Source organism: Acinonyx jubatus, chromosome A3 (genome assembly GCF_027475565.1).
Source record: "Acinonyx jubatus isolate Ajub_Pintada_27869175 chromosome A3, VMU_Ajub_asm_v1.0, whole genome shotgun sequence".
In the NCBI taxonomy this organism is placed as follows: Eukaryota; Metazoa; Chordata; class Mammalia; order Carnivora; family Felidae; genus Acinonyx; species Acinonyx jubatus.
In genome coordinates this window covers 84,094,272-84,110,199 of record NC_069388.1, presented here as the reverse complement: position 1 = coordinate 84,110,199, position 15,928 = coordinate 84,094,272, and the positions used below count along the sequence as shown (strand labels likewise).

Below are 15,928 nucleotides of genomic sequence, written 5' to 3'. Positions count from 1 at the left end.
AGGGAATTATAATAATAACTCATAGAGTTACTACGAGTAAATGAGGTTTGATATATAAACTATGTATCACAGTACTTGAGATGTGTTAAATATTTATTTTTTATTTTAGCATTGAATTTCCTAACAGAAAATTTAACATACAGTCAGCCAATGAATTTTGCATATAATTATTGAGCCCCTAACATCCACAGTGAGAAATTAAACTTAATAACAGATTAAGAACCCAAAATTACCCAAAAGGGAGAGTGACCTCTACAAACTTCACCAATATAGAAAGTAAGTCTCAATAACAATGGACACTGTATCCCATATAATACTTAGCCAAGGTGCAAAATATTTGGCAAACCTAAGTCGGTATCATATTTTGTTAATAAATCCATGAGCCCTCTAATCAGAAAAAATAAAAAATCTGCTCTTTTTAAGAGGACAATCTTCATGCTTAATTATCTGTCTCCCCTACACTCAAATGGCAACTTCATGAGGGCAGCAACTTTATGTGCTTTGTTCACTGTTGCCTCCTTTTGTCTCCAGCACCTAGAAATGTGCCTAGCATAAAACTGGTATTTGGTAAACGTTTGACTAAATGAATTGTGAACATAAACAGAATTGGCAACAATCACCAAACTAAAAGGCAACCGACAAAATGGGAGAAGGTATTTGCAAACGACATATCAGATAAAGGGTTAGTATCTAAAATCTAGAAAGAACTTATCAAACTCAGCACCCAAAAAACAATCCAGTGAAGAAATGGGCAAAAGACATGAATAGACACTTCTCCAAAGAAGACATCCAGATGGCCAACCGACACATGAAAACATGCTCAACATCACTCACGATCAGGAAAATACAAATCAAAACCACAATGAGATACCATCTTACACCTGTCAGAATGGCTAACATTAACAACTCAAGCAACAACAGATGTTGGTGAGGATGCGGAGAAAGAGGATCCCTTTTGCACTGCTGGTGGCAATGCAAGCTGGTGCAGCCACTCTGGAAAACAGTATGGAGGTTCTTAAAAAAATTAAAAATAGAACTACCATACAACCCAGAAATTGCACTACTAGGTATTTATCCAAGGGATACAGGGATGCTGTTTTGAAGGGGCACATGCACCCCAATGTTTACAGCAGCACTATCAACAATAGCCAAAGTATGGAAAGACCCCAAATGCCCATTGACGATGAATGGATAAAGAAGATGTGGTATATATATACAACGGAGTATTACTTGGCAATCAAAAAGAATGAAATCTTGCCATTTGCAACTACATGGATGGAACTAGAGGGCATTATGCTAAGGGAAATTAGTCAGAGAAAGACCAGTATCATATGACTTCACTCATATGAGGACTTTAAGAGACAAAACAGATGAACATAAGGAAAGGGAAACAAAAATAATATAAAAACAGGGAGGGGGACAAAACATAAGAGACTCTTAAATATGGAGAACACACAGAGGGTTACTGGGGGGTTGTGGGAGGGGGGATGGGCTAAATGGGTAAGGGGCATTAAGGAATCTATTCCTGAAATCATTGTTGCACTATAAGCTAACTAAGTTGGATGTAAATTAAAAAAAAAAAAAAAAAAAAAAAGAATAATGATATGGGAACATAACTGTATATGTAGTGAACATAGACTATGAGGTAATGATTTTTCAGTCAGTGTGGCATAACAATTTTATGTTCATGATGACATTAGTTAGGAAGCTAGGAATCCACTGTTCCCACTGGAAGACATGTGAAGCAAAAATGTCACCTTTCTTCAGCAGTCCCCCTCTAAGTGTATTAGTCAATGTTCCATTCATGCAGTTATTCTCAGCTTCAAATCACTGTTTCTAGAAATAGGCAGGTTTAGGCACACTCTTCAAGGTGATAACACGTTTTTTTGTGTGTGTTTTTTTAATGCACACATATCTTTAAGCATTTCAGTCTCTGGGATTTAAAAAATAAAGTATTTTGCTCTCCATTTCCACAACTAAAGTGTCTTCACTTCAACACCTATTCAGTTTTCTTTGTAACAAATCTGTGAATGTGTGTCTATGCTACTACAAAATTGTACTCACCATGTGATTGATACATTTTAATAAATTATTTTCTGAGAATTAAAAGAAAAAAAAAAAAGACAGAATTGACCCAAAGGTTCCCTTGAGAGCCTGAAGAGAGGTTTTGTAACGCAATCCACAGTGACTATTCTAATGTTCTAAAGCACGGTTTAGCAAATTTTTCTACAAAAAGCCAGACATAAATATTTTAAGTTCCATTGGCCATACAGTGTCTGTCACAACTACCAGCCTCTGCCTTTAGAATGCAAATCAGCCACAGACAAAACACACATGGATGAGCATGGCTGTATTCCAGTAAAACTTTATTGACAAAAACAGGCAGCATGCCAGATTTGGCTCGTGGGTTGTAGTTTGCTCAGATCTGAACTAAAGGATATTCAAGTGGTCTGAAATAAGTAAGGAAAGAAATACTGTCCATATTATTTAACAGGAAAATCAATTGAACCAATATAAATATAATGTATTTATATAAGAAATTTATGAATAAACTTTTCAATAACTGAACTGCCTAAATTACTTAAGTATTTGCTTTGAATCTAAATTAGGAAGATTTCATATCATTTTAGAAACTGTGAGGAATAAGACTAAGACTACACAGCTTCATGCAGCAAATGTCTAAATGCTACAAGAGATAAGAATTAGTCAAATCAAGAGAAATAATCAACTAATGGTACTGCTTACTACGCTAAGAACCAAAAATGTAAATTAAGCAAGATACAACATCTGCCCAAATGGCAGTTTACCACATTCCAAGTGTCACACATGTACATAAAATCCTAAGCTTAAAAAATATATATTTAAAATATTCTTCAAAATTCCAAATTTTCTACTACAAATATTCTTCTAAGGACCAGAGCTAATTTCTTTTTGCATAGGAAGAAGCCATTTTGATACTGCTGTAAAAATGCTCTTTACAAAGAGTATATAAAATAAACAGCTTAATTAGCTCATAATAATCATAATATCTGGCATAGCAAATACTTTTCTACGTCCCAAATGGGTACAGTTAAATGATCACAATCTAAAAGAAAATAACTTAAAACAAATTATTTTTAATATTACTAGTTTCATTTACTTGTATGAGCTGTTATACTAACAGCTATATGCAGATGTCATTAAAATTACAACCATCCAACTTTATCCTCCAAAAGAACCACCGTAACAGTTACATTAACAATTTGAAGTGTATCCTTCCCAACTTCCTAAGGTTAACCAAATATACAAATACATATGCGCAAACACACACATGACTAAAATAATAAATGCTATCATTTTTGTGGGATAAAGACACAGAATTGGAATTTCCGGATCCAAGAGTGTTGTATACTTAAATATGTAAGAGATGCTGCCAAAGTAGTCATATATTTGTTGCCTAACGATTCTTCTGTAGTATGCCCCAAATTTCTGAGTTTTACCTTCTTTTTTGTTACTAAATAATTATTTAAAACCTTCTACCTTTTATAAGGGTGACAGATAATATCTGCCAGTAGGTTTGCCACTTTGCTATTTCCCTTTAACTTTGTTTATAAGTGTCTTATGCACACAAATTTTTTTTTTCATTTTTAATCTGAATGTACCTGTCAATTTTTCCCTGATGGTTCTGGGCTCCCTACCATCTTAAGAAAGCTCCCCAGAAGTAATAAAAATATTGTCCCCATATATTCTTCAAATGCCTTAATAGTTAATTTTTACATTAAGATTATTAACTCAATAAAAATTTATTTAAGAACATGGTATGAGGTAGTGCTCTAATATTGTTGTCTTCCAAATAGAAAGCTAATTTTCCCAACATTATTTATAATAACAATGCATCATTTCCTGAGCAATTTAATCTAATAATTTTGAATATATTAACTGTATGTTATTTTGGTCTGTTTCTCAGTGTTCTGTTCATTTTTTACTGGTCTAACTTATCTATTCCTACTCTGGAATTATCAACTACTTAAAATAGAAACCAGACCCAGATTGTGATGTAAAAAGGATCTTTAAAGGAAGAGGTATTTCTGTTATTCAAACTGTCCTTGAGCATACATGGAAAAATCTCCTAATTCATTTTGTACAACACTGACATAGCTCAACGCTAAAATCTGACATAGATGGCACACAAGGAGAAAAATACTAATCACACTTAGGAATATAGATACAAATGTCCTAAACTAAGCAACTCTAACCTAACACAACTTAAAAATAATAAGCCATCATGATAAATTAAACTTATTCTAGGAAACCAAGCATGGCACATTAGGAAATCTACCAACATCACTAACTACACTGACACAAGAAAATGCAGGACTATTTCTTTTTGTTTTTTCTTTTTTGTTTATAGCCCGGCCCTGACCCCACTGCTCACCTATGCCCTCCCGTTTCTCTGTCCCCACCCACCCCTTGACAGGACTATTTCTATATCAGAAAATTTGTCAAAGAATTCAACAGTTATTCCTGAAAGAAAAATAAAGAAATAAAACATCCTAAAAATGACAGAGTATCAGAACTGAATTCCAATCATTTTAAAGCTGATACACTAATAGAATTCCTATTAAAATCGGGAATAAGATAGAGATGCCAATTTTATCCACTTTATTCAAAATTTATAGGGTCTAGTTCATTAACTAAAAATGTTTTAAAAGCAGTAGAGCAGAAGAGCCAGAACTGTCATAATTTTGCAGATATGACTATACAGCTAGATAATCTGAGAGACTTACAAAACTACTAGAGTTAATTAGATAATTGAGCAGGGCTGTTGGAAATAAAGTAAACAGAATAACTAGCACTTTAAGTAAATTTTACACTATAGTCGAATTAATAGAATGTCAGTTCAGCATTTACAGTCTGCATTGAGCAGTCATGTGGAAAATATTCAGAGTACAAAATTAAATGCAAACCAGATGATTTGGGGACTACTTCAATCTTTTTCAGCATGTGCCACCTTTCTTGACTCCATGTTGGAGGGTTAGAAGACGGGAGAAGAAGGGTACTGCAGAGTAGCAGACACCAGTGAAACTATAAAAGCTCCTTTTTCAATCTAGCAAGAATACCCTAGCCCAGGAATTGTGACTACTCCTAGAGCCTAGAAGGCTGAGGGAACAGGGATGACTGGCAGTCAGGAGAGGGCAGGCTCTGACAGCCATGCCCAAATCTATTCACTTGCCAATCACCAAGGGACACAGAGAAAATTTTAGCCCAGGCCTGAGAAACTCATGATAATTTCCAAGGGCTAATATCTGGGGACCCAGAAAATAATCTAGAACTATTCTGGCCAAAAAACAAAAGGACAGCCTGAACACAACAAACATTCAGGTACATTTAAGGATTAAACCAAGAGTTAAACTGAGAAAAGATCTAGGAGAGGATGCAAGAGCATATTAAAAAAGAAAAGAATAAAAACACCAGAACATAGGGAGGGTAAATTTGTGGGGCAGTATAGTGACACTGCTCAGAGCATGGGCTTTAAAGCTCTCAGCCAGAGCTAGGTCTCAATTACGGCTCTGGGATTCATTACGTGATCTTGGAGAAGTCATTTAACATCAGTTTACATCATCTGTTCTGTACCTAATGACACAAAAGGCTCTAAAACATCACGTTAATCAGACCATCTAAAGAGATATGAATGAACAAAGTACAGTACTAAACCTGCAAAAGACTTAAGAAAGTAACCGACATCTAAATGAGTCCAAAATGCATCCTAGAAATTGATTTTTTTAAATCTCTAGCATTGATACATTGACCTGGATGATTTATTACTTAAACAAATAAAACAACAACAATAATGATAATTATAAACTACACAGCAGAGAAAGTCAAATTATTTTGATTTTTAACTAGCTGGATTCAAGTACTAAACTGTCCTACAGGTACTTCTAAATCTTCGTGTCTCTGAAGGAAACAAGTAACCTAACTTTGTTCTTACAACTACCCCCAAAGTCTGTTTACAAGAAAGAATCCATGTCAGAATCCAAACACTTTTCTATCTTATTTTGAAGCTTTAGCATTTTAAGAACACTGTGTATTATATAATATTCCTATCCAAATCAATGTCAAATTGTTTTCCTTTGCATGTTTAAGGTGAAGTACTCAGAAAGGTGCTTCAGATTTTACATGGTACATCTAGCTAGTGAAAGTTAACAGCTATTTTTAATTTGCAGCCAAATATATTTTGGACTATTAAAGGCAATATAATAGTGGCAGCACAAAAGCAGGTACCATGCAAAACAACTCTGAAAGAAAAGGACTTGCTTGCAGGGAGGCAGTTCACATCGGTCCAAATTTTGGTCAAGTAAAGTTATTCTTTCTATATTAGAGAAATTGTTCTACTGAGAGAAAGTACCTGCCCCCTCTCCAGTACCATTCCCCACTCCCCATTTCCTTCCTGCCAACTGAGGAATTACCACGCTTAATGAGAAATGTTACTGATAAAAACATATTACATATGTAATGATGGGTCTTGGAGATTGAAAACCACTATAAAACTCTTACCAGGAAATCTTAGGTTTAGATATGAAAATTCTCCAGATCACATCTCCCACAATACATAATATATAACCTACTTTTCCCATGAAGTCACTCTAATCCTACCAGACCTAGTTTTAATCATCTTGATTCAATGGAAATGCCCAGCAGGTGACATAAATCATTGTGGTATCTGCCATGACAGTGAGCTGTGCCAGGGCAGAGGTGCCCCCTTCTTTGAATTTTCCTGCTCATAATATTGTGTGCTCGGCAGTTTTTTATTTAATTAAATTAATTTAGAAAGCTCTTACTGTACTGGCCTTTTATGTCCTGTCATGGTTGACACAACAACAACAGGTATGTTTGAAAATCTATATTAACATAAGTCTAGCACATAAGATAAATAGCACTTGTTAAATCAAATGGTAATTAGCAGGATGGTATATGATAGATATGATAAATGGCATAAAATAATAATTTATGTTTTAAATTAGACTTCACGTACGCATCTAAAAACGTTAGGCTAAGTTATACACTAACACAACCACTAGTCTATCTCCATGAGTTCAGAAAAAGTTCCAAATTCTGCTTACTGTTTTCTAAACAAAACCTACCCCCACTGCTGGCTGGTGCTGAAAGGTCTTGGTCACTTCGATTGTCTGTTAACATCCATGCTGGCAGGATTCTTCTCCTCTGGGCAGGGTTAGACTGTTGCTTACTGATGTCTCTACCTTCACCTAGGAAACACTAAAAAGGCATCTATATATTAGTTACTAAAAATAATCATTCAGCCTTAGTGAAACTGTAAGATTATTTACTTTGCAGAAAACTACCATTAAAAAAAACCTATCTGCAACCGTGGACTGAATTAGTTAAATTTCACAAAGAAAGAAATTCATTATCTCTATTAGTTGATGTGTTAGACTAAACTCTATTCTGAGCTATTCTATTTAACTTAACCTAAAAATGGCAATGCCAGTAATATTGTCATGATATGGCTAATTTCAGGTGTGTTTTCTCTTCTTGAAGTAGGGAATATGTTACAAATGGACGGGGTCTTAAATTTCTCACCTCACTATTTGCAGTGGCAGTTTGGGTCTTAGCTATTTCTGTGCTTCTTTCCAGCTGTGGGTTACCAGTTGTCTCATCAGGCGAATTAACCGAGGATGATTTTGGTGTTTCATTTAGAATATTATCTTCATCAAGCATCTGACTATTTCTATAAAAATAAAATAAAAATCATTTAAAACACTTCTATGATACCACGTCATTATAAATGTGATTCTCCCAAGGACATCTGACTAATGAATTGTGTTCTTTTCTTGGCCTTAGCAAGACAAAAAAGCAGACCATAGTATACTAGAATAAAATATATAGATGAAAATATGTTCTTCATCTTCTGCCTGCTGTATCAGCATAAAATGCATTTATCTTTCTGAATCATGGGCCTAGTAGCACAGCTATTTATGAAGATGGGTAGTGGCCATCTCTCTTAAAGCTTAAGAGCTATTTACTTAGTATTTGTCAGATAGCCCATAAAAGTTAAGATCAGCACCCAGCATCCAAAGAGAAAATGCAAACTGCAAAAATATCAGCTAAGCTAGTTTGGCTTTGGAGAAAAAAATAAATAAAATCCTAATGTCATGTTCACACATGGCTACTACTGGAGTTCTGGACAGGACAGCCACTTGTAAAATCTCCCCAAACCTGTAGTCCAACTGGAAGCTAAATGTTCTGACACAGGAGCATCTACAGTCATATGTGGAACATACTTAGCAGAACCAACTACCTCGCGCTTGCTGCAAAGTGCACGAAGATCATCCAAAGCTGATGGGTCATTATTCATTAAATATGCTTAGAGACAATCCAACAAACGTACTTTTTTGAAAATTTGAAAGTATAGATGGAAATACTACTCAGAAATAAAAAGGAAAACTGATATACAACAACATGGATGAATCTCAAAGGCATTTTGCGAAGTCAAAGAAGCTGACACAAAAGGCTACATATCATATAACTCCATTCATATGACATTCTGAAGAGGTAAAGCTACAGGGACAGAAGTCAGATCTGGATGCCCAGGCCCAGCGTGGGGTGAGGGGAATGACTACAGAGTGGCATGAGGGCGCTTTCTGGGGAAATGGAAATGTTCTCTATCTCACTCACTGTGGTAGAACTTCCATAACCACATACATTTATCAGAGTACACTGAATTATACATTTAAAAGGGATGGATTTCACTGTGTATAAAAACAGAAGATAGAAGATTTCAGAAATGTGTCTAGCTGAGAAGATAACAGTTAATGGCTTGTTTTGTTCGAGTATTTCTTATATGTGAATAATCTCTTTCAAAGGCAGACTTGAATTTCAATGGCAGAAATCAGCCAAAAGAGAAAAACTTAGACTAAATCACGGTGCAACGTGACAGTGTTTGTTCATTCAATAAATATTGTTTAAATTCTTTTGACTATAGTTGACACACAATGTTACATTAGTTTCAGATGTACAACATAGTGATTCAACTTTTCCAAATTGCTATGCTCATCCCAAGTGTAGCTACCATCTGTCTGTCACCATACAATGCTATTATAATATCATTGACTGTATTCCCTATGCTGTGCCTTTTCATTCAATATTTTTAAAACACCTATGGTGTGTCAGGTACTGTGCCAGATGCTGGAGATAAAGACTGAAAATGAATGATTATTCCATCTATGATACCTCACTCCTCTTCTAATATCCAGATCCATTTTACTCAGAGGACACAGGTGTGCTTCCAAACAACTATTTTTCCCCAAATTTTCTTCATATTTAATCTGAAAAATATTAAGAAAAATTCACTAGCGCAATAGCTTTTCACAATTTATAGTTGTGACACTCTGTGTCAGATGATTGAAGTTGTCTGATGCAATTGGAGCTGGCTATAGCAAGAAAGTCTAACCTATTCCAGTGTTCTCCTCCATGAGACCAACTGTTATACAGACTTAAACAGTGAGGGGGAAAAAAAAAAAGAAAGAAAGAAATTAAGCAACAATATCCATTCCATTTCATTTATTTTCTATTGTGGCATAAATTCAAGACTAACATAAACACGCCCTATGGATCACAGATAATTTTTGCTTAATATTTACCAAGAATAAATGTGACAACAAAAAAATCCAATCCCAGAACAAAATTGTAATTAACATTTAGTTCCAAATAGGTCAAAGTACAAATTATTTTATTACACTTTTATTTAAATATCAAACACTGTCACTGTGATATAACTGTATTTTTATTTTATCTTCAAAGACTTCTACAAGCAATCAACTATCACAGGATTTATAATGCAGGGTTACCAGAGTTTGCTACATGCAAAAATTAAAACTTGGAAACTTATCTAAATACAGTATAATAAAGGTAACTGAGTTATCTTTTTAAATAGCTTTACTGAGGGGCGCCTGGGTGGCGCAGTCGGTTAAGCGTCCAACTTCAGCCAGGTCACGATCTCGCGGTCCGTGAGTTCGAGCCCCGCGTCGGGCTCTGGGCTGATGGCTCAGAGCCTGGAGCCTGTTTCTGATTCTGTGTCTCCCTCTCTCTGCCCCTCCCCCGTTCATGCTCTGTCTCTCTCTGTCCCAAAAATAAACAAACGTTGAAAAAAAAAATTTAAATAGCTTTATTGAGACATAATTCACTTAACAATAAAATTCATCCTGTTAAAGCATACATAAAATTTACTGGTTTTTAGGATATTTACAAAGTTAATCTGTAATGCAGCCATCATTAGTATCGAATTTTGGAACATATTCATCACCTCATAAAGAAATCCTGTGTGTATGAGTAGTCACCTCCCATTCCCTTTCCCTCCAGCCCCTGGCAACCACTAGACTACCTTCTGTCTCTATGAATCTACATTTTCTGCACATTTCATATAAGTGGAACTATACAAGTTTTTGTGTAGACAGATGTTTTCTGTCCCATGTATGGACAGAGTGGAATTGCTGGACCACATGTAATTATATATTTAAAATTTTGAGGAACTGTCAGAATATGTTCCAAAGAGGCTGTATCCATTTTACAAACCCACAAGCAGTGTATAAGCATTTCAATTTCTCTACATCCTTGCCCACACTTGTTATTATCTTTTTAAGTATAGTCATCCTAGTGGACGTGAAGTAATACCTCATTGTGATTTTGATTTGCATTTCCCTAATGACCAATCATGTTGAATATCTTTCCATGAGTTTGGATATTGGCCATTTGGATATTTTCTTTGGAGAAATGTCTACTCAAATCCTTTATGTATTTTTTAATTGGTTTATTTGCCTTTTTACTGTTGAATTGCAAGAGTTCTTTATATATTCTGGATATAAATTCCTTATCCGACATATGATTAGCAAATATTTTCTCTCATTCTGTGAGAGAAATCTTAATGGTGTCTTAGAAGATAGGAAGCTTTTAATTGTGATGAAGTGCAGTGATCTATGTTTGCTTTGCTTGTGCTTTTGGTGTTGTATCTAAGAAATCACTGCCTAATCCAAAGTCACAAAGATTTACACCTGTGTTTTTTCCTAAGGATTTCATAATTTTAGCTCTAATATTTAGGTCTCTGATCCATTTTAAGTCCATTTTTATATGGTGTGAGGTAGGAGTCTAACTTCATTCTTTTGCATGTGGATATCCAGTTGTCCCAACACCATTTGTTGAGAAGACTATTCTTTTCCCCATTTAATTGTCTTAACAATCTTGTCAAAAATCAGTTGGCCATAATATAAGGACTTATTTCTGGACCCTCAATTCTATTTCACTGATCTACATGTGTTTTTTCAAGCTACTATCATACTGTCTTCATTACTCTAACTTTGTAGTAGGTTTTGAAATTGGGAAGTGTGAATCCTCCAACTTTTTTTCTTCCAACTTTTAGGAACTGTTTATTTTCCATTAACCTTATTTCCATTTTGTTTGCCTTTGTGGAAGAGTAGCTTAAGACCACTTGGTGGTTGTTCCTACCCATTGAGTCACCTGAGCAATGGGAGCGGCAAACTAGTCTTCAGTGGAGGGCTGAATGGCCCAGTCTTCAGTACGGAACTGCTGAATAGGCACTTGCATACCTTTAGACCAGTCTGCAACTTCAGATTGAGTGGCAGTGAACTTAGGAACTGGAGCAGTCCATTCACCCTGAAATTCCTCCTTGGTCATAGCCTTTTCAGCAGTGGCCTGCTCTTCCTTTTCAATCTCTTCAGGATCTCTGTAGAAGCACAGATCAGCCATAACCTCCCAATGCTGTTCATGGGAAATGGTTCCAGGCATGCACAGAACTTCCCATCCCCCACATCTGACCCACTGAGTGAGCTCCCTTGTTGTTTCAAGAGATGGCAATGTCAACATAGTGCAGAGGAGAGTCTGTCTTACACACAGCAACGGTAAGCAGGTTAACTTAAGACCCCTCTGTGAAAGGCTGGTGGTCAGCCTTGGGATCAGTAAACACCAGAAGTCTCAGCTCCCAGAAGGCTGCCTGGGTCTGGTTAGGAAGACAGGAGTGAAACAGCCACAACAGGAGTGGCTCCAGCAACAGCAGCAAACTTCAGCACAGCTCACTGGGCAGTATTCCTGGATGATATGACATATCAGCCAGGTTTTCAATGGCAACAATGGCACAAACCGCCAGAAGAAGCTTCTCCTAGGTTCTCTTCAGATTTATGATGCAGATACCATCACTTTTCCTTTTGTAAATACACTGTTCCATCTGGAAGTCAAGATTGGTGCCACCAAAGTGGATCCTGCTACAAGGAATTTGAGAATATCCTTCTTCTTCATTTGTAGGACATCAAGGGCTCCAGATATTGTGAAAGCTTCCCTTTAAATAATGACAGAAATCCCCCACTCCAGCAGGAAGCTACTTCCGGTGGCTTTGGGGGATGTTGGGGACCCCAAAGGGCATGCTTGCAGAACAACACTGTATGAACCCCTCCTTGGGTAGCACAAAAAGCTCTATTCTTCTTTTTTTTTTCTTTATTATTATTTTTTTAATGCTTATTTTTGAGAGCATGAACAGGGGATGGGCAGAGAGAGAGGGAGTCACGGAATCTGAAGCAAGCTCCAGGCTCTGAGCTGTCAGCACAGAGCCTGATGTGGGGCTTGAACTCACAAGCTGTGAGATCATGACCTGAGCTGAAGTTGGATGCTCAATCAACTGAGTCACCCAGGTGCCCCTATTCTTCTTTTTAAAGCCTGTTTTAGCAATTAAGTTATTCTTAAATCTTAAAAATAAACTCCAAATTAGAGTTAAATATAAACCATGTATTTTTCATCTTTAATATAAAAAATGCTACTAACATAAATGAGCTGGATTTAGAAATAAGTTTTAAAAACCATAGGGGCACCTGGGTGGCTCAGTTGGTTGAGCATCCAATTCTTGATTCATGATCCCAGCATTGTGTGATGGAGCCCTGTGTCACGCTCTGCACGGAGTGTGGAGCCTGCTTAAGATTCTCTCTCCCCATCTGTCCCTCTCCCCCATCTCCCACCCTCTCTCCCTAAAATAAAAAAAGAAATCATATACGAATTGTAAACATAAAAAGCACTAAAAATGACGATTACACATCAGAAATCCAATGTATTATGGAAGTACCTGAAAACTCTAAATCATAAACTGGAAAAAGCTAAAAGTGAAATCAACACCCTGAAAGAAATTTTGCACCAGTAAGCTAAAAGCAGAACATTTAATTTTCAAATATAAAATAACACAATTAATCTGGTTACCCTAACCTAGGCACACGATTACCAAAGCATACACAAAATACTTATTACCTCTTTCAACACATAGCTTGATACCAACAGTACACCAGATACTACTACTCATAATAAATAGCCTACAAAAAGTACAGTGCTGCTAAAGTGGGTTGTATTCTTAACTTTTATCAATACTACAAACATTCAAAGGTTTTTTTTATTTGTTTTTAATGCTTGTTTATTTTTGAGAGAAAGAGAGAGCGCGAGTGAGCACGAGTGCAGGAAGGGCAGAGACAGAGGGAGACACAGAATCTGAAGCAGGCTTCGGGCTCCGAGCTGTCAGCACAGAGCCCAGATGTGGGGTTCAAACCTACGAACTGTGAGATCATGACCCAAGCCAAAGTCGAACGCTTAACCAACTGAGCCACCCAGGCGCCCCACAACAAACGTTCAAAATTCACTCTTCCCACAATCTGATTTATCTGAGTTACAGCACTGGTCTTTCACGTTAAGGGGACAAGCCTGTTTGAATGGATATATATATATAAAATTAAAGTTGACATATAATACTTTAAGTATGAGGCAATGACTGTATTTTGTTTTACACAGATGTGCAATATTTTCCAGATTTTTAAAAAAAGTATATAGGGGCATTTGAGTGGCTCAGTCGGCTGAGTGTCTGACTCTTGATTTTGGCTCAGGTCATGATCCCAGGGTAGTGAAATGGAATCCCACATCAAGCTCTGTGCTGAGCATGGAGTCTGCTTAAGATTCTCTCTCCCTCTTTCTCTCTCTCTCTCTCTTTCTCTGCCCCTCTCCCTCCTTGCACTCTCTCTAAAATAAAAATAAATAAAAATAAATTATTTTAAAAAGCATATAATTCTACTGTGGAAATTTAGTGTAACAAAAAAATTAGTTCTTTATATTTCTCTGGTCAACAGCTGGTTAAAAATAATGTTCTTTCTACATGTGTGATAAGAGAAAAAGAATAGGAAGATATGTAAAGTGGCAAGCAAAGGTTACTGAATTTAACAAATCAAAAAACATTTCCTCACATAATTTCTTTTCATTCACTAGTTTAAGAATTGTAGATGTAATTTATATTTACTGAAATGCACAGATCTGAAGTGCACAATTTGGTCATTTTTGACAAATGCATACATCCATGTAACCTAAACTCTTATTGAGACACAGAATATGTTCATCACCAAAAAGTTTGCCTGTGCCTCTGGAAATAACCACTACCATCATAGTTTAGTTTATTATAGAACGTAATATAAATGTAATCATACAGCAGGTACTGTTTCGCTTCTTAGAGTAGATACCTCAGCATTTTCTAAGTCCACAATCATGTCATCTGTAAATAAAGACAATTTTTTTTATACAAAGAAGTTTCCTTCTTTTTCTGTTTTTTTTTTTTTAATCATGAACAGGTGTTGAATTTGTCAAAGCTATTTTTAAGCATCAATTGAAATGACAATTCTTCAATCTGCCGCAGTGAAATTCATTGATTTTTATATGATAAATCCACCTTGTGGTCTTCAAATTCCACTTGGTTATGGTATATTACCCTTTCTACAAATTGCTGGATTTGACTTCTCTATATTCTTATGAGGAATATTGGTCTAGTTTTCTTGTAATGTTATTGTCTGATTTTGGTATCAGGATTATGGAAGCTTCCCAAAATGAGTGAGAATGTATACCCTCTTCTATTTGGAGGAGAAGAGTATAGTATTGGTATTACTTTCTTGAAAGTTCATAGAACTCACTAGTGAAGGTCCTTGTGGCAAATTCTTAAATTGTAAATTCAATTTCTTTAATAAATAAAAAATTCATTAGATTTTCTATATCTTCCTGTATTAATTTTGGTAAATTATGTTTTCCCAGGAATGCATTCATTCATTTAGGCTGTCAAATTCACTGGCATAAAGTTTTAAATAATAGTTCTTCATTATTTTTTTAAGGTCTGTAAAATCACTAGTGATAGATTTATTCTATTTCTGATATTGATAATTTGTATTTTTTTCATTTTGTTCATTTTTTTCTTGGGCAGCCTAAGTTTACCAATTTTATTAATCTTTTCAAAGAACCAATTTTTGGTTTTGTTGATTTTCTTTGTTATTTGTCTATTTTTATTTCACTGACTCCTAGTCTTACTCTTATTTCCTTTTTTCTATTTGCTTTGGCATTAATTTGCTCCTGTCTGCCTATCTTCTTAAAGGAGAAGCACACATCATTGGTTTTATAACTTTCTTCTCTTCTAATACAGGCATTTAATATAAATTTCCCTCTACTTCACCTCACAAATTTTTATGCTGTTTTCAGTATTTGTTCAAAATCTTTTCTTTTTTTATTTTTTAAGTTTATTTATTTTTGAGAAAGACTGTGTGTGTGTGCATATGCAAGGGAGGGGCAGGAAGAGAGGGAGAGAGAGAATCCCAAACAGGGTCCATCTGCACTGTCAGCTAGGAGCCCCGCATGGGGCTCAAACTCACGAACGATGAGATCATGAGCTGAGCCAAAACCAAGAGTCGGATGCTTAACTGACTGAGCCACCCAGGTGCCCCAAAATGTTTTCTAATTTTCCTTGTGATTTCTCTTAGACATATAAGTTATTCAGAAGTATGCCCTTTAATTTTAAGTTTGGGGAGATTTTTCTATTTTATTGTTATTGATTTTTTTTAATTTTTAAGTTTATTTACTTATT

The 15,928-nt window shown here is 35.7% G+C and overlaps 1 protein-coding gene and 1 non-coding gene across 4 annotated transcripts in view; one reads left to right on the top strand and one right to left on the bottom strand.

Moving 5' to 3' along the window:
• APLF (aprataxin and PNKP like factor) overlaps window positions 1-15,928 on the bottom strand; it is an 83,390-nt gene that overhangs the window by 41,471 nt on the left and 25,991 nt on the right. For all 3 annotated transcript variants that reach the window (XR_008289368.1, XM_053200689.1, XM_027072310.2), the window contains 2 exons: window positions 7,582-7,729; window positions 7,125-7,257 (listed from right to left, as the gene is read on the bottom strand). Coding sequence is in view for 2 of the 3 variants with exons in the window: in XM_053200689.1 (XP_053056664.1) it covers window positions 7,125-7,257; window positions 7,582-7,729 (281 nt within the window). In the remaining variant the exon portion in view is untranslated. The remainder of the gene's footprint in view (window positions 1-7,124; window positions 7,258-7,581; window positions 7,730-15,928) is intronic.
• LOC113603335 (small nucleolar RNA SNORA28) lies at window positions 9,380-9,503 on the top strand. Its single transcript, XR_003424913.1, has one exon. It is a non-coding gene; the product is annotated as a small nucleolar RNA SNORA28 (small nucleolar RNA).